At 30.7% G+C, this 20,107-nt stretch overlaps 1 protein-coding gene across 1 annotated transcript in view; it reads right to left on the bottom strand.

Annotated features, from left to right (window-relative positions):
- LOC106463111 (5'-nucleotidase domain-containing protein 3-like) overlaps positions 1 to 19,842 on the bottom strand; it is a 38,649-nt gene extending 18,807 nt beyond the window's left edge. Inside the window, exons 1-6 of the mRNA XM_013923082.2 lie at positions 19,530 to 19,842; positions 18,471 to 18,646; positions 13,830 to 13,904; positions 11,261 to 11,316; positions 4,447 to 4,537; positions 3,248 to 3,376 (exon numbers count right to left, since the gene is read on the bottom strand). Of these exons, the coding sequence (XP_013778536.1) occupies positions 3,248 to 3,376; positions 4,447 to 4,537; positions 11,261 to 11,316; positions 13,830 to 13,904; positions 18,471 to 18,646; positions 19,530 to 19,752 (750 nt within the window). The 5' untranslated portion in view covers positions 19,753 to 19,842. The remainder of the gene's footprint in view (positions 1 to 3,247; positions 3,377 to 4,446; positions 4,538 to 11,260; positions 11,317 to 13,829; positions 13,905 to 18,470; positions 18,647 to 19,529) is intronic.
- Between the last annotated feature and the right edge of the window lie 265 nt (positions 19,843 to 20,107).

Genomic DNA, 20,107 nt, shown 5'->3' with positions numbered 1-20,107 from the left:
AGTGGGCATGTGATATGATGACCAAGCCTCTAGACTTTTGGAAGACCGTATTGTTTTCAGACAAATCAAGATTCGCTCAATTTTCAGACAGTGGAAGGATATGGGTTTGGAGAATGCCTCACCAAAAGTTTTGGCTCAACAGATTGCAGCCAACTGTAAAGCATGGTGATTTCAACGTGATGGTTTGGGTAGCTGTTTGGGTTGGTGGGAAATCGAGCTTAGTGGAGTGTGTTGGCAACATAAATCTTGCAAAATACGTCGAAATATTGGAGGAAGGACTCTAGCCACTTTATTCCTTGGGTTTCGTGGACAAGAACACAACGTTGTTCCAGGAAGATGGAGCACCGTGTAACACTGCTAGAAACACCCAAAAGTGGCAGAAAGAAAATGGTATCCAGAAGTTGCCCTGGCCGAGCCAATCACCTGACATGAACCCCATCAAAAACCTCTGGGCCATACTTGACCGACAAGTCAAGAAACCACCAAAAAAAAACTACTCAAAGTTTTGAAGAAAGAGTGGGTGAAAATCCCACAATCTAAAATTGACAAATGCTGGAAGAAATCTGCCTGAAGGTAAACTAAGGTAAAATTAAAAGGCCATAAAAGGTAAGACTTGTAAGTACCCAAACTCAAAAGAGACAAGAGGAACAGCACAGAAAACCTGAAGATAATATTCAGCAAAACGTGTCTGAAAATGTGTAAAGTAGGTCCAGTAGACACTGCAATAGAAGTTTGGAAGGCTTTCCATAAGGTCAGGGAGAACTGACAATTTTAGGACATTTGAAAATGGGTTCAGCCATTAGATGGGGAAGGTGAGCAATAGTAGAAGCAGATAGGCAGACCACGGCTCTCACCCACAAACACATCAATTTAAATTACTGGTATGAAGGATAAATTATAAACGAAACAAAGTTAATGGTAAGATATATAAAGTAGAGATTAAACGAAAGTAACTCTAAAAAGTATAACCTATAGAAAAAAAAATTAAATAGTCAACACAGTGAAAAATGGGAAGAAAATGGTGTAGGAATGCATCCCTTATGATGTTGAGTTGAAGAAAAACCTGGAACCATGGTAGATATGAACCTGTCCATAAAACTACGAGAAACCAATAAATTAATTAATGGTAAGAAGGGTAAATTATAAGCTAAATGAAATGAATGGTAATAATTATAAAGTAGAGATGAAATGAAAGTAACTGGGAAAGTATAAACTATAAAGAAAAACAAAATGAATTAGTCAACATATTAAAATGGGAAGAAAATGGTATAGGAAATGAATTCCATATGATGTAGTGGTGAAAAAAAACTGGAAACCTAAATAGATATTAACCCATTAATAATACCATGAGTAAACTGATAAATAATACAGTAATGAAGCTGAATCAAACAAGATAGTGAAGAGAAATCACAAGGAAATCTAAACTAGAACTGTAGTGAAATAAAAAAGAATGGATACTAATTAAGCCTAATTGAATAATTCAGAACAAAGGATAACCTAAGAATGAAAAGAAAAACGAAACTGAACAATAAATAGGCACAATACTGGAAGAAGTCTCTGTTTGGGCCCCGATTCAAGGGTTCCACCCAACCAAGTGAAGAAAAAGATTATTAACGAAAAAAAAAATGAAATAGAAAAGTAAGGAAATAACATAGTTAAACTAATAAAGGACATACCATGTTAAGCCTAATTGAATGGATTAGAAGAAAAACAACAAAGACTAATTACAAATTGTAATGTGACTTAGTATTAACTAATCTAAATAAGCATATATTATGGAATTCAAATAATTAAAGATAATACTATTAACAATAAAATTGTAAAACGTCTTATATTTCCAAAGTTGGTGAAGTGTATGGCAAATGGTGGAGCACAAGGCAAGGTCTGAAGAAAGTCTGGACATTAGATGATCAAACTTCTGATGAAATAATGTGGAAACTGTCTGTGGAGTAACGTGAATGAAAGCCATTATAAACGTGTGAAAAGAAAATAGAATATCCATATTGGGAGCAGAGACTACATAATGGAAATTAAGAACCAAACACTTGAAATCCGGTGGTGGAAAAAGGCTATCAAGATCTCCGTCTGCCCGAACAGGGTCGGCTTCTACGGTAGGAATTATGGGCGAGAACTGAAGAAAGAGGCCGACCTTTTTAACATTCAATCTCCTGGAGGATAAACACCGATAAAAACCCATGCCGGGTCATCCGCACCCTGTGAAATAGCACTAGTTGTAGGCATGACCTCCGAAGCAGTAACATTAGCTTCAGAATACACCTAGAATAAGCTGGGATAAATGAAGGCAAATTTCAAACTCCAGAAAATCTGGAAGTTATAATAAATGAAAACCACTTCGTGAGTATTCTAAATAGGAAAATGAAACAGTAAAGAATGACTAAAAATGTCTGAATACAAGCACTGCCAAATGAGAAATGATAGTTTGGTGGAAGAGTATAGAGGAAGTCACATGCATCACGTGACTACGTCATGTCCATTGGTGGTGAAGTGACATATGATGATTAGCATGAGAGACATGCTGGAATCACTAGATTCCAATAGAGGGGAGCAGAAGGCATGTGACATGCATTCAAAAATAGTTTGCATATAGAGAGCAGCACTGAATGGGAATAGCTAATCTTTCGAGTGAACGGAATTACCTGATTGAAATCCATGTAATCTTCAATATACCTACTAAATCAAACACAAGATATATAGAAATAAATTAGTATAATTTTATAATTTATTACTACACTGTGAATTGAAGGTTTTTGCTATAAAAAAATTCAGATTCAATATAATCTATTTTAGATGCAGTTTAATTTTACTGTTAAGATTTGTATGGACCTGTAGTTATATGCCTCTGAGAAGATGACTTGCGGTGCTTATGCACACTCAAAGTGTTCTTCAGAATAAAGCACATAAATTAATCACACCATATAACTTTGCTTACCTTTGAAAAAGAATGGAATGTGTAAGTAGTCAAAGTTAACAGAGCTTTATAATGCTAGATAAATTGCAATTTTATTAACCTACATTGTATCATGAAAATCTAGGTGCAGCAACAAGAGCCCTCTATATAAGGAACAAGTTTCCAAGAGTAAAAAAGAAAATGGTTACTTTCCAGACTATATATATATATAAAGTGCACTAGATAACAATTAAGACTGCTTAAAAGTAGCCATTACCATACTTAACATAGAAATGCATATGTATTTAGTTATTCAAATTAAAAGTTCCCTTTTCTTACTTGAATGTCATTGAAAAGGATTTCAGGATGATAGGCTATGTTATGCTTCTCAAAATACTCAGTTACATTGGACAGTAAACAAATCTCTGGGACTGTGAATAGATCATTCAGCTGTTTCATCTGACTAGGCTGAAAAAAAAGGAAAAATTGCTTTAAGATAATTGGTGTAGAATTTTTCAAGCAGAATATCAGATAATATAACAACATCCAACTAGCTACTGTTCTTGGATTATCTTCAAATTAAAGTATAGTAATGAAAAGCAGTATAACAAATAAGAAAATTATTACTGTTGATAAAAATATTGCTAAACCTAAAATAAAATAAGGATGAAATTTGGATAAACATTTTATTTACTAATTGCATTAGTAAACATGCCTGAAGATATTTTAAGCTAAAATTGTAAGATTTTGTAAAATGTATGCCTGCATTATTAATTACATTAGCTAGCGTTGATCTAAGTTTGGCAAGTTCCTAAAAAACAATTAAGACTTATTTTCCATATTTTCAACATTCACCACAAAGTTAATTAATATACAAAATAAAACTTACCCACCTTTTAAGAACTAGTTTTATGTCCTTAAAAATGAAATGAAAATTTTCAAAATCTATAAGTATATGTAGTACAAAAGAGCTAAAAGCTGTAGCTATGAAAAGACGATTATAGAAGTTATAAATATTTCCCTAGAAGTAGATTAATTCAATCATTTAAAGTGCAATAGTCTGAGGGAACAAAGGCTGCCAGAATGTTTAAAAATGTTTTTATTATACAAAAAGTATTGGCATAAAATGGATTTCTCTTGAGTTAGTAAAATGTAGGTGCAGAGAATAAACAAAGATTGATAAAAAATATCAAACATAAACAAAATATTGCATGTTGAGAAGAGAGTGCTTTTTAAAATGATACTAAACTGTAACACAAACAAAATCAAAATCTTATTTATGCTGATAAGGACAAATTTAAAATACTAAGAATAAAGAAATTACAACAGAATGAAAACAAAAAACTTTGTTTGAAAGTTTAACTCTACCAAACACTTGAATTAAAGGAAATGAATTATCCTTTTAGCATTTTTTTTTGTTGGTATCATTACAGGATAAAAAAATAAAATCATAGTTATTTAAGACTTGTATGGAAAAGTATTTATCTAAGGATTATGTCTACCACAAGAAATTTGTTATGTATTTTTCTTGCTCTCACCTCTGACTCAGTTCCTCGTATTAAATTTTGTGGAATATAAGTGCCACCATAGATTCTGGTTACTTCTTCATTAGAGAGTGTGGTTAATCCCCTGAATACAGAATAATGTCAAATTACAAATCTTATCAAACTTGAAAAAAAAAAAGGAAGATAAAATTTAACACGAGAAAATGAAATTATCTAACATATAGGAAAAAAGGGGTTTAGGTCATTAAATAAACATTGTTAGTACATGTTACTTTGAAATTATTATTAGTCTATTTTTTGTTTTATCAGACATTATAGTCCAACAATCTTAAATGTTTTGCCACATTAAAGTAAAATAATTAGCCCACAAAAAGTGTGTGTGTGTGTGTGTGTGTACACAGACAGGTATAATGTTATTATATATAAAACAATAACACAATAGGCCTCAGATAGCCTTTAAAGCACTCTATGTGTCACAAGTATAACTTTACAAGTGATTGACACGTGATGACATTTTAAAAATATGACAGCAATTTACACATCAAAAAGTTACATGAAGAAATCAAAAGAATAGACAACAAAGCCACAAATATTTTTTAAGATAAAAATTAAATTCAGACTTAGTATATAAAACAACTATATTTACGTTCATAAGATAATCTTTACCTAAATTCACAGCTGAGAGAGAGTAATGTATTAAATAGCTATGGATTTATTTGAGGGACTTAATCACAGACTTAAGGAGTTTTTATGATACAAACTGAGATTTATTTCTAATTAAATAAGCTTTAAACACACACACACACACACACACACACAATCACCTCTCATCCCCTTTTAAAAACCCTCATTTGGAATAAGTACAAACTGTACCATGAAAACACTTATAAACAATCACTAACACTTTTATTACACAAGTACATTGGGTGTTTACAATGCCTTTTCTTTAGCACACCTGCACATTAACGATGTCACTCTCACAAGACAAAGCCAGAAGCTCATCAAGGCCTTCCAAACAATTTACATGATATAGTGATAGACATTCTGTAGAAGCATTTTAATAAGATAGGTAAGCTTTTTATACTAAAAACACTTGCAAGAGTCAACTCTTGCTTCACTTTGACAGGTTTCTCAAAATAACCCAGAAATAATAAAATAAAAGAATAAAGCAAGTTATAAAAGAAAACCTACACTATCAAATACGCATGACAGTGTGATGGCAGATAATGCATTAGATCAGTAAAACACAAAAGTTGACTGTAATTTTTCTTTTTCTTTTATTCAATTTGCTGAACAAAAATGCTGATTAGCATTTAAATACAAAGATGTCTTACTATGTCTAAATATTTGACTGAAATAAAACACTTTTTAGATCTTTTTAATAGCAAGGTTTTGAATGAACAATATATGCTAACCATGACTGTTATAAAATAAACATATTTTATGAAATTTATAAATTTTGTACTGTAATAAAATGAACAGATTCTTTATATCAATGCAGAACAATAAATAGCGAAACACATGAAATATGTTTGAAATAACTAATAAGACTAAAAATAATTTCAAAATCTGTGACACTTAATACATTTGTAATATGTTTTTATTTGTAACAAAAAATTCTTAATTAATGAATCAAATTTCAAGACTCAGATTATTTGTATCACTGTCCAATTTAGGCTCCATCTAAATTATTTTGCCCACAAAAATAATTTCCAATGAAAGAAAAATGTCTATTCTACATAGTTCTAATCAAATTGGTGAAAGGCACACACCATTAAGGCAGATGGTGAAAGATTTAAATCCTACCTCTAGGCTTTTTTATTGTCTGCTATTGCACTTTAAGGACTGTACATTTCTGAGGTACCCTCAGCTTAAAAACATTTTACAAAAGGGTTAGCCATCTATCATTCAGCCAATTAAAAGGAGCCTCACATATTGATTTTCATTTAACATAAGCACCAAAACAGACAAGACAACCTCAGATTAAGCCTACTAAGCACTATTACTTTGTCTCTGCCCCCCCCCCCCAACATTTTTCACACTGAATTTTATGGCCAATTTGAGAATAGTAATGACAAGAACTTGCCAAATATTAGTCAGTTCTCATCCCTACATATGCAGGTTTGCCACATGTATTGTTGCTTCCATAAAATGTTAAAGTATAGATATAAAGTTTTAGTAACAGTATTAATCCATTGGACAAGCATAGAAAACATCGTTGTAGGTCTTTGGAATGCATAATCCTCTACTTAAACAGAAAATGAGCCCCTCACAATGTAAAAAGAGCATCAATTCTAACATCCTGATGGAAAGAGAAATCAACATTAATGCATTCTCAGAACTTCATAATGGATGATAAGCAAGCAAGCAAGGCATTGAACTATCTACCTCCAAATGACCTATATGTCTAAGATGGTGACTTTGATTAGTTTTCACAAAGCTACTTGTGAAGTTTAGAAGCTAAGAAAGAGTAGGACCAGAACAGAAATGCATTATTTCTCAAACTATTAACTAAGTTTCAGACAGGAGGAGAAAGTTAAATGGCCCAGGAGAATTACAAAAAGATTCACTAACTGTCTCTATTATGTACTAACCATCTGAAACCATGAAGTAGGAGGTATATAGGTTCTTCTTAAGCAGAAAAAAAAAGTCATGATAGGTACAGCAGATTTTCCATCAAACATAAAGAAGAAAAACACAAAGAAGTTATTAAAATTTTAATTTTAGAATGAGACACTAACCCAGTTCAATTATGATATGCCACCATGAGATATATGTAAAATTATGACTGTCATGGAAACAGGATTATGCAGAAAGAGCAAAGAAGTATAAATGAAAAATATGTGTCCATGCTTTTAAAATTTAAACATGGAGCACCAACGGCTGTCTGCCAATTTTGTAGCCACAAAAGAAACACACTGAACAAGTATGGAGAGTATCTAGATGAAAATATATTTGCTGAAGGACTATCAGTAAATTTCATAGCCACAAAAGGAAAAACTGAAGCATGTATAGAGATTATCTAAATGAGAATATACTGGCTGAAGGACTATCTGCCAATTTCATAGTACTACATTCTAGTAGCTCTAATACAGCAGCAATCTCATTTTTGAAAGTGTAAAATCAATGGTCACTTAAAACTGGACATAATTAAACTGATTAAAGGTTTTCTACGACAAATATCATTAGTACATCAAATGACTAGAATTTTCTAATTAAGTAATCATCAAATTCATTAATTGATTACATTCAATTGATAGCTTATTCTTTTATGAGACTGAAATAAGATGGAATAATCAAAGATAGTAATAATCACAAATGCTAGTTTTGATTACTTTATTATTTTCATGAGTTGTAACACTAATCAGTTAAACATAACATCCTTTAATTAACTGAAAATAATGATAAATCATAATGTCAATATTCCTGTTAGTTACACTGTTGAAATGATCAAAAAACAGTAATATAAAAACACTAATTTTGATTAGCCAATTATTTTCATGACATTAATCAATTTAACAATTTAATCATAATTTCAATTAACCTATTATTTTAGGAACACTAACTGATGTAATCAATGCTCACAGGTGATCAATTATGTTGATAAATTGAGTTAATCTTCCAAATCTACAACTGACAGTACTGCATGGACCAACATCTAAGTGATCATAAGTATATAATGAGGCAAGAATAGCTCAAATGTATCAACCATATTTTTCCCTAAAGATCAACAGAGGTTAGAATAAAAGTACAATCAAATAGGCCTTTATCAAAAGGCTCCCACAAATTCAATTCTCAAAGGTATTAACAAAGTAACCAAAACATTACACTAGTAGAAACATCTGCCACAATCAAACGAAAGGACCTTCAGGCTAGTGGCAAGAACAAAGAGAGAGAAAAAAAAACACAGCAAAAACTAGAAGATGCCTAGATATCAATAAACAGAGTCTTCAAACTCCACATCCTAAAAATTCAAGGGGAGAAGAAGGTTCCACCAGATGTAAGGCAGAATAAGGATCTTAGCAAGAACAAGAAAGTACTTCGAAAGTTCAAAAGTAGAATTGCACAAAACTATTACTCCAGAGATTGCTCAAACAAAAACCTGACTTCAGGACTTGTTCGTATGACGATCACACTTCTTCCAAAACACAGTATTTTGAGCTTTTGTTGCTAATTTAAATAAAAAAATATGAGAGTAATTACTGATCTTACTTAGCTGAAACCATGAGAACCTTTAAAAACTTTTAGAAGAGCAATGACAAAAATTTACGACTTTAACAGGGCTTTTCTCAAGATAAAAAATTAGTGACAAAAATTTTAATTTTACAATCAGCTGTAATAATTTTCCAATTTAGAATTATAAAAAAAAAAGAGTAACATATATCCATGGTCTGTAAGATTTTTGGATCTATAGAGGGTTAATTGCATTTTAAGAACTTGCACATTTAGAAGTAGAAAATAAGGTTTACCATGAACTAGTATAAATCACAGTTATGGTAAATTAAGCTGAGATTAATAAAATATGTTTTATTCATCATGTATTTTGTTTTTGCTTTTTCACAAAAACAATTCTGAGCATGAAAGTGCCAATTTTGTTAGGTTTTTTTTCTAAGAGCCAGTTTCTTTACAGTAGGTTTCTGTAAGTTGTTGGTGATAAATTTCAATGATAAATAAACAGCACACAATCCATTTCTTTCAAAGTAATATATTAAAACAAATCAAACATATATATACAAATGTTCATCACACAGTTAATTACCACAGTTGTATCCAGAGCTTTAAACAATTATTTCTTTTCATCAAAGTCCACACAAGCTGGTTCAGTTACTTTAGAACACAACTGACAAGACAAATTATTCTCCTCTACTCTATTATTACATTACAACCTGTGATAATTTCACTTTTAAAAAATGCCACTATACACTCTTTATGGCTAAACTTACAATCACTAGATCTAACTGTCTATGTAACTAACTTTCTGACTTTATAACTCTGTCTTACTTACTCGAATTATATTTTGTACATGTATTTATAAAATGATAATTATATTTCAATAATGAATTATAAGCACTTAGTTTACTTGAAATCAGCTAGGGATGTAGATTTAAATTTATAGAAAAAATTACATATATTTACATTTTTGTAAGCTGTGTTATTTTACCTTAGCTACAATGCACAAAACATTTGCTGTAGTTTTTCATGTCCTTTGCTTAAATTTTCCTTATTCTATCATTTTCATGCATGCCATTTAAGGCATCCTTGTAAGCATTATGTGTTAGATTAATAAATCCTGATCTATTTTTAAAAATTTTATTTGGTCAGACAAAACAACTCATGTAGACATAATTTTATTTAATAAAACTACAAGTAAAGTAAACAATAAAGTAAAGTAATGGTATTTATACTCGTGTACAGAGTATGAAACAGTTATGAGCATTCAGTGTATGAACAGTTTTGCCAATTAGTTCAAACAAAGAATAAAATCTGTAGTAAAGAAAAAAGTAGCTAAAAGGTGTTTATAGCAGTACATGAAACGAACTGAAGCTAAATTATTGCAAAGTTGTCATGAAGGCAAACTTAGTTGAATATGCTGAAATGTCTGAATGTGTGTTCACAAACTGATAAACATATGGTTTTGAACATACTGTATATTAGTATTTTAAACTTAAATAAGTCAAGAAAGCCCATAGCAATTGTATTTAGTGTGATGTTCTTTTGTTTTTATGAAATTACATGCAAGTTAAGTGTTGTTTGTCTGAAATACTTTGCAAATAAATAACCTAAAGTTGAAATCGAAGCCAGTCAGTGAAGACAATGACATTGTGCTATCGTATACCACACTCGTTGCATTAAAATGTTTGATGAAAAAAAAAAAACTGGTAAGGTGATTCTGAATGAAAAAGCCAATACACAGTCCAGACTTCTCAGACAAAAGTCTTTCTATTGAGATTTGTAACATTTGATCAAGAAATTTACAAGAAAAGATCCAGACAGACAAACACAAGTGTATTATTTATATACATAAATAAATGACTGGAGTTGAAGTTAAATTCTAAAATAAATATAACATATAAATGGTAAATAATGTAACTTTTCTTGATTAATATATGTTGTCAATGGTAAATAAAATCACAGGAGCAAAAGTTTTCTCTTGTGATTTAAATTAATGCTGGCAAAATAAATTTACTATTTTTGCATGAGAATGTCCCAATGAAACATACATTGCTGCTAAAGAAAGCAAAACAAAAAGACCATTAGTAAAATGTTTACTTAAGGTTGAAGGAAGAAGACAAATATTACGAGGTTTTAAGTAGGACTGGGATAAAATGAAAATTCTAAAAAACAAAAGTCTGAAACTTGTGAAAAAGACAAAATTTGTGAAAAGTCTGTCATTAACTGACATCACAATGCAATTCTTAACAACTTAAAAAACATGAAAAGAAAAGCTGAGAAGACTGGTCCGAAACCTTGGGATTAGCAGCATACAAGGAGGGGGTAAGATATCACTGCTGAAGTACTGTATCGTGTATTGTTACACAAGCTGTGCTGTCATTACACATGTAATATGTAAATACAACATACCCATATCTCAAAATACATATTTTATATTATCAACATTTTTAAATAATCTTTATCCTTGGAATACCACATCCACAATGAGATTTGTATTTCAGGAGACATTTTGTTATCAAAACTGAAGTAGTGCATTTCATCTAATCTAAAAGAGGCTTTGAAGATTAAAAGAAAACTGTCATGAGAATAAACATGAAACTATTGCTTTAATTAATGCAATTTATGTTAAGAGTTACGAAAGATTAATATAAATTGAAATGTGACCAAAACATACCTGTATACACTACCAAACTGAATTTGGTGGAAACTATCAATTTTCATCAACAGCCCCTGAAAACAACATACTTCATGAAAGCTGGATAACTCTGGCTTTGTCAGTAGTCTCGAACCTTTTAACAAATAATGAACAAACAAATGGATAATAAAGCATGCAGGAAACACTGATTAGCACATACACAACTAAAGTTAGGTCTCAGTATTATTCCTGCCTACTATGAGAGTTATATTTTAATATATTTTTTGTTTTCATGTTTTTTCCTAATGATATATAAATAACAAATGTGAGTCTACTTCTATATGTGTATAATGAACAATAATAATGAAAATATATGCTATTTAAGCTTATTTTATAAACGTTGTGTAAATAGACTTACTGGTGAAATAAAATAACTCCAACAGTCACTTTATAGACCAAGACTTACCTCATAGTAAAACTATACTGAATTAGTCTGTATAAAGTAGTCCTAATGCGAGTTAAGTAACCTTTGCATTCATCAGGAGGGTGTTGCATTCTTGAGACATATCCTTAACTGAAATCTGTTCTCTTAACTTTTTCATTACAATGCGAGTTTGGAATTTTGTACTACAAACAAAGGATATTCCTCTTCAATCTTATCAATGTTTCACATTTCATACAAGTAATAAAATATTAAACCATCTGTCTTTATGTTTCTATTATGTATCTAAAAAATACTTCTGGCACTGAGAAAGTTATCAATAAATATAACTGTGAAAAAGTTCAAATAAAAAATTATAAAGATTTTTATTTTCTTAGTTATTTACATCATAAACCAAAAACAAATAATTTAGAATGAAAAAATAAAATGTCAAGATATGACGACTAAATACACAATTCATATGTTTTTTTCTGTTGACAGCTTTTTCTTTTTTTGTAAACACTTCTTTTCAGAAGTGTACAAACTATACACACTGAACACAAAATATTTGTTATTTAAATCTGGGATAAGACATAAAACTAAAGCTAATGAAACAGTTTTAGTTAAGGGATCTTTCGTGCCATAATTATTTTTTGAATCTCTGAAAGGTTGGTGTTAAGAAAAACAGTTTATACTAGAGATGTATGACATTAGAATGATCTACTTGTCATATATTTACATATATATATGGAGTCCCATAACAAAAGTTTTGTCAATGTGCAGTACAGATAGCATTGTGTCATTCTTACTTATAGCCTACAAACCATAGGGAGGTAACTAACCAGCAACAATAATTTTTATTTTCACTATATTATTATTAGCTATTGTGTGCATTTTTTTTAACACCAGGTACTTAAAGTAAATAACATGATATTAATATTACTACTTCTACTACTATTGTAAGCTTAAGGTTAAAGGGTTTTCCACAGGCTCTCTCTCCAATAATCTCAAAGATGCTTCTGTTACATTTATTCATAACATATATCCATTTCTGCACATTTCTTGCATATATATAGTTTGTGTGTTTTCCTATTGACCATTTAAAAATTATATGCCAAACCCTTTCAAATAACTTTTATGATAACATGCAGGTAAACAGCAAATACACAAAAAAATATTTCTACACCAGATAATAAATAGAAAATTAGGGATTAAGCTCAACATTCATATTGCAGAAATACAATTATAAAATACTCATAACAAATTCTCATTTTAAAAAAGGGGGTAAATTATCTTGAGATAAGTGGTTTGTTTTTTATGAATTATTCAACATATTTTGAAGGATCACATCTTAGGATATTTTTGCTTAAAAAACTGTTTTGCAGTATAAAAGTTTACAATATTTATTTACAAGAGCCAAAACAAATTGTATGTAATAAATCTATAAATAAAAGCCTCAGCACAACTTTCCTAAAAACAACAGCTCTCACATAGGCTTTAGCTTCAGTCACCTTGATTTTATGTAGGAAATATTTTTTGCTTGATGGCCACAAGTAATAGAGCACAAACATCTTATTACAGAAATTTATTTCCTCTGTTAAATCTCATGACCTTTGGTATAAATGTGAGTTTTGACCTATTTATACAAAAATGATTCTTTCATTATGTTAAATCCAACTTTATCAAACTTTTATAATGCTTTGTTTAGTAAAGCCAAATAAATTAGTAGTAATGATCTCTTCAGAATCATTAAGGTCTCTTTACCTAGCAAGTTTTGTTCAATCTCACAATGTGAATGTATTCTATTACTGAATACAAAAAATATATGTGTAAACCAAATACACATATATTACTGCCTACACTTGTATTTGTAGTTTACAATCATAACAATATACACAAATACATAAACAAGAAACTGTGTTTGAGCAAAAAAGTGTAGAAATTGTTAAAATACTTCAATAATTCTAAGAATAACAAAATATGTTAAATGGTATATAATAGCATAAAAAAGTTGAAACATCAAGGTTGCTAAAAGTTTGCAATGAAAGATACATGTATTATAAAGTATTTGCTGATATCTACACTATGATATTTAATGTTGTACTTAAAATTATTCAAGCTTTTTTATGGAAGTAATTAACATTGTGAGACAACGTATGCAGCCTTTTACAACTTCACAGAACTCACCTTTTGAATATCATAATGAAGTCCTCTAATTGCAAAGCCAGGTCTATAGTCAAGCTGTTCTATCTCCTTGGGATACTTCATGAAAAAAAAAATGTTTAGCAGACTATAATATAGCATTAAAGGACAACAAAGGACCTATTGGTCCATCTAGGCTGTCCTATCCACTAAATTACACATTAAAAACTCAGAGCCAGCCTTTATCATTCAAATATTTACCAAGCTTCCCCTTACATTCCTTCAAATCAACTGCATCTAAAAATAACCCACAAAAGCCAACCACCCTGTTAGAAAAATAAAGCTGTCTTAGTTGAAGATGACTCCTTCCCTGCAAAAATTTATAGTTGTCCCCTAGTCTTGCCATTCTCACCATTAAATATGAAAAAAAGATGATTCATCAACACTACCAATTTCCTTAACAATCTTAAACACCTCAATCATATCTCCTCTAACACTTCTTTTTTCATGAGAAAAAACAAATTTAGAGATCTTAACCTATCCATCCCAGGTATCATCCTAGTAACCCTGCTCTGAACCCTTTCCAATAATTCAATGTCCTCCAAATGTAGCCTAACCAATGACCTATAAAATGACAATATAACCTCTTTAGACTAGTATTCAATATTTCTGTAGATACAACCTAAAATTATATTTGCCCTGCAACTAGCAACAGCACATTGTTTGGATGGCTTAAGAGACGGATCAACCAGAATACTAAGATCTTTTCTTAAAAACAGTGTTAAAGTTATTCCCATCAAAATTATACTCTTAATTCAAATTGTGGTATCCCACATGCATTACCTTCCATTTATTATAATTAAAAGCCATTTGTTATTTACTTGCCCAACTCACCAAATAATTCAAATCCTTTTCTAAGGCAGCACCCTTCTCCTCACAAACAGTGAAGCCCAAAACTTTAATTTAATCAGCAAATTTAAATAATCTATTGACCATTCCTCCATTTATGTCATTGATATAAATCAAAAAGAGCAAAGGTCCTTACACTGAGTGTTGAGATACTCCACTTGTGACATTAATCTAGTTTGACTGAACTCCATTTATAAAAACCCTCTGCTTTCTTCAATCCAGCCACTTTTCTATCTAATGAGCCAATTTGCCTCTCACACCTACAGATAATTTTTATTATAGAGCCTTTTAAGTGGCATTTTGTTAGATGCTTTCTGAAAATAGATAAACAAAATCTACACTAACACCCTCATCTATATAAGCAGTAACATTCTCAAAGAATGTCAAAAGATTATTAAGGTAAGACTTTTCTCTTAGTAAAACCCTGTTGACCATCCAACAAAATTTTAAACTAAGTGAAATGATTTTGCAATACATCTTTTATTAGACTTTCATAGACTTTTCCCAGCACTGATATAAGACTAATAGGCTTATAATTACTGGAACAATTTTTATAATTTCCTTTGAAAACAGGAGTAACATTAGCCAATTTCCAATCCTCTGGTACCTGCCAACTATTCAAGGACTTTCGAAAAATAGTACCAACTGGCTCACACATCCAATCTTTTACCTCTTTCAAAAATATTATTTGGCCCAGGGGGTTTATCGTTCTTTAAACTTCACAAGTTCAGAATTAATGTGATCATCTCATTCAATCTTGTTTCAACCTAGCAACTGTTCAGGATGAATATTATTGTTTAAATCTTCAATAGAAAAAAGTATGGAAAAGGAGAATTTAATTAACCACCATCCCCTAATCATCAGATATTAACCTTCATGTATCATCCCTCAAAGGCCTTATTCCCATCTTAATATTTCTTTACTGTTAATGTACTTGATAAAATCCTTACTATTAAATTTTACATTTTCAGACAAGTTTTTACTTATAAGTTTTTATTTCCTAATATCCCATCTGACCAGCTTTTTGATCTTCTATTGTCCTCCATATCTCTCATCAATGTAGCCAATTGAAACTTCTTATATTTATAATGCTTTTCTTTAATCTTATCTTTTATACCCTTTGTGTACCAACCTGGTTTTTACTCTTTCTTTTTTTACTTTTTTGATAAGTAACATGCTCAACTTTAATATTTAAGAATTTATTTTTAAAACCTTTCCACATTTGATCAGTATCTCCAACTACCCACTTGGCCAATTTACAGCAAATAATTTCTTGTATCATCTCTTCAAAATTTGCTTTTTTGAACTTCTGAAATAAACTTTCATTATTTCTTATCTCCATATGCAGCAAAACATCAAATCTAATTGAGCAATAATCATTTGCACCCAAACATTCCCCAATCTCTACCCTATAACTATTTCTTTATTAGAAGTTAACAAAAATTCTAAAATAGCATTGTTCCTAGTAAGGTTCCCTCATCCTGAACAGTTTCTAAAAACCTGCCTTTCTCATGATTTAACTAATAGTTCCCAAACTATATGTCTGGAATTAAAAATGTCCCATAACTTCATTAACAGTTTAATTTTTAATCTCACTGTGGAATTTTTTATCTCACTGTGAACAGGTTGTAACCCACATTTTACAAAAAATGCTGCTCCTCCCCTCTTTTTTAGTATTCTATTCCTATTAAACAACCTATAAGCATGTGTTTCAAAGAAATTCCTGTCCTCAAAATTGTCTAAATTTACTCAGGTTTCAGTTATTCCCATTATATCAAACTCCCCTGTTCCAACCAGTGCTCTAAAGTTCCCCATTTCTTATTCTTCTAGCATTATTATAATAATAATACAGTTTGGTCTACTATTAAAACTACTTCTGTACCGTGTTACCATACTATACCCTTTTCTACAACTTTTTTTTAATTTTTCTGGCCCTCTCCAATATCTAGTCCTAGTTTAAGATTGCCCATACAGTTGAGTTAATAGCCCTTGTAAACAAGGCAGTCCATACACTATTTATATGTAAACCATCCATTCCAAAGACCTCCCTATTCCCAGTGAACTGATCCCATAATTCCATCCAGATAACATACTCATCCTTACATAATAACCTAAGCCTAGCATCCAGTCCTAGTGACATACTTATAAATTCATCTCTACAGTTAAGTCTTGCCAGTATTCTTGACAGAATTAAGTTATTATGGCCCTTTTCTTTGAGTGCCTTTATTAACACGTTGCACTGAAGAATAAGATGTGACTACCCTTCCCTACATTATTAGCTCCTATGCATACTACAAAGAATGCATCACTGCCAGCACCTTTCACTATATCATTTGCTTTGTTAGTTATATCCTCTATCCCTGCTCTTGGATAGATCAATCTAATTCTTTTCTCCCTTATTACCCCACAGACAATCCTATCCGTGTACTCAACTAAAGAGTCACCTATAACAATAATCTCCTTGTGTTTATCACACCATCCCTATTTCAGTATCTGTTCCTTTTGTTATCCATCCCTCCTCTAGTTCATCATCTGCATAAGCTAAAGGCAGTGATATGCTACTTAATAGAACCTGCTCATTATAATCAAATCCACTACTACTAGCCTTATTAATGTTTTTAAGATCCCGAATGTCATTATTAGCCACTGTATCCTCTAAATCCTAAAAAAGCTTAAGTTCCATTTTAAATCCTGCTGCCACTTCCTGCAGTTTACCAACCTCTTTATTCATACCCTCTACCCTATTTAGGAAAACTTCCAATTTCTCCTCCAACCTATAAACTCTACACATAAATTGTACAATTGCACTACTAGCTTCCTTAAATGTGCATGTCAGTCCCAAATCCCCACATAAAACCCACTTATCACACCTTGCAAACTGTGAGTACTTAACACACTATTCTTATTCTTAACCAGTGCAGCCTGGGAATAAACAATGAACACTAAATACAAATAGTTTAGTAGCTTATTGACAACATTGTTAAGCCTAAAATTATATTACACTATTTTATTACTACCTTATCTTTTCGCTGAAGTAATTAAGTTTATCTTTAAAATAAGAATTGACAAATAACTAGTCTTTAGATTATATTTATATAATAATGCAATTTATTTAGCCTGTTTTTAACTTACCAATAACTGAATAAAATTATAGTTGTATTATACATGCTAGACAGAGATGTAGATTAAAAAATGTTAAACTGTAGACAAATGTAACATCAAATCCTTTATTAACCAATTGTTATGCCCTTAGTTCCCAACATCAGTAACACAGCTATATTGTACAACACAATTTTAGTTACACACACAAAATGCTAATTTAAACAATTTATTAATGTTTTAATTCTCAGCAGTTATCAAACAGTAATTTCAACTTCTTAAGTTACACAAATTCTCCTAATTAGTGTGAAAAACTTCATAAACTCTAAAATTCAATACATAAGACTAATGCCATATAATTCCAAATGCAAATAAACATATTTAACAGAAGCAGGTTTTGCTCTTTTATAATTAAGTTCACATATTTTATTATAGATGAAAAAAACATACAAGTGCTTTACTACTTAAATGTTTAAACACTAAACTTTACTTTTTACACAACCATATAATTTTCACAGTATATGTGTTTATAAAAAAAATAATTCAAAACTGTAAAAATATAAATTTCAGTAGCATTTTTGGCAAGATTATGAAATAGTTATACCTGCAAAGTTAAGGAAATTAATAAAAGCAACAACGATTTAAAATGCATTGAAAATAAACATTAGATTAATTTACCTTAAATTTATTGAGTAACCAATCTCGGCCAAGATCATAAATTAAATAATGAAGAGATTCCTTGTACACGGCTAATGTGTAATCATAGTCAAACCCATAAACTTCAATGTCACCAAGATCGAGTTCGTTATTTGCAAACACTCCATGGGGATCAACATCAAGTGGGGGCATTTCAACTAAAAAAAAAAGGATTTAAAAAAATACAGCATAATAAGTTATAAATGTAAAAGTATACTAATTAACTTGGTATAAAGAACTTTACAAGTAAAACAACATATTGTTCAATAATTTTCTGGAAAACCCTTTTGATCTTCATTTAAATGGACTGAAAAAGCTAGAGCATTGTGTAAATTCTGTGACAATATACCATAAATCACCACACTTTCTACAAAATATCTGTAGTAATGATGAATATTTTACCACATGATGAGAGAGTACCACTATTTTTCAATGTGTTGTTGTACTTTATCTACAAGAAGGAATAAAATATAACATTGATATACATATCAAGCCTCCCTTTCCCCTCATCCACCGCAAATAAATTAGAGACCAATATAGATCATATCAAACTCCTAGATAATCTTGTAAACTTAAATTATATCACCTATCACCCTTCCTTCCTCAGGAGAAAACAAATCAAGACATATTGCTATTATTAGCCTATCCCCCTACAACATTCCCATCCATCATCCTCTGAATCCTCTCTATATCAATATTATATTGATATATATAATATATATTATACATATCAAGTGTGACTGTAATATCACCAGTTGAATCTTTAACTTGATAATTATTAGGTACATAACAACTAATGAACTATGAGAACTAAGACTCAGTAAGACTAAGAGTAAGATTTGGATGTTCAGAAAAGAACTGGATAAAACTAAAAGTGGATTTATGCAAGATATGAAAAAATACTCCTCTTGTGTAGTGCATCTTGATTCTTATTCTTAATATTATTATCGTTAAAACATTAACAAAACAAACCATTTTATTCTTACAATTTACAAATTACAGTCTTACTGTGTGTTAGTCTTAGTAACTTCCTAGTCTTACCTTCACTGGCTTCTTTAGCAGCAAAATATTTTTCCAGCAGTGTATTTTTATTCTTTTGCCCATCTGATGAGGAATAGTATCTATTACATACAAAAGAACTTGAAATAGTTCTTGTAATCCTCAGTGCTCTTTTAATCAGTAAATATTCCAAATTTAAGACTTTTCTTCGAAAAATAATTTGAGACATGCAAGGTAGCACAACACGGAAAACGTTGGTCGCCATGCTTACTTAACCTGCCTTCTGACGCCACCTTGAAACTTAGCAAAGGTTATTTGGATATATGTATATGTTAAAGATTTTTTTTTCGCCAGAGGTCAAATTGAAAAGAGAATCTGTGACGTAAGGACCTAATGCATTCTTTGATTGGTCGTACCCTCTGCTGTGGACTGCCGTTTCACCACTTTAAGACTCGTCAACATAGCTTGAATCAGTAAACCATAGAAATACCATTAGGCCTCTTATAACGGTGAGGTGTATATAATATCTATGGGGTTTTGATTTCGTTTTACTTCCCCATATAGTAACCTGAATTAATTTAGGTATGTGAATAGGTTACTATATTATAGTAACCTTATAA

The sequence above is a fragment of the Limulus polyphemus genome, unplaced genomic scaffold (assembly GCF_000517525.1).
Source record: "Limulus polyphemus unplaced genomic scaffold, Limulus_polyphemus-2.1.2 Scaffold1326, whole genome shotgun sequence".
NCBI classification, from domain to species: Eukaryota; Metazoa; Arthropoda; class Merostomata; order Xiphosura; family Limulidae; genus Limulus; species Limulus polyphemus.
This window is presented reverse-complemented; position numbering and strand designations above follow the sequence as displayed.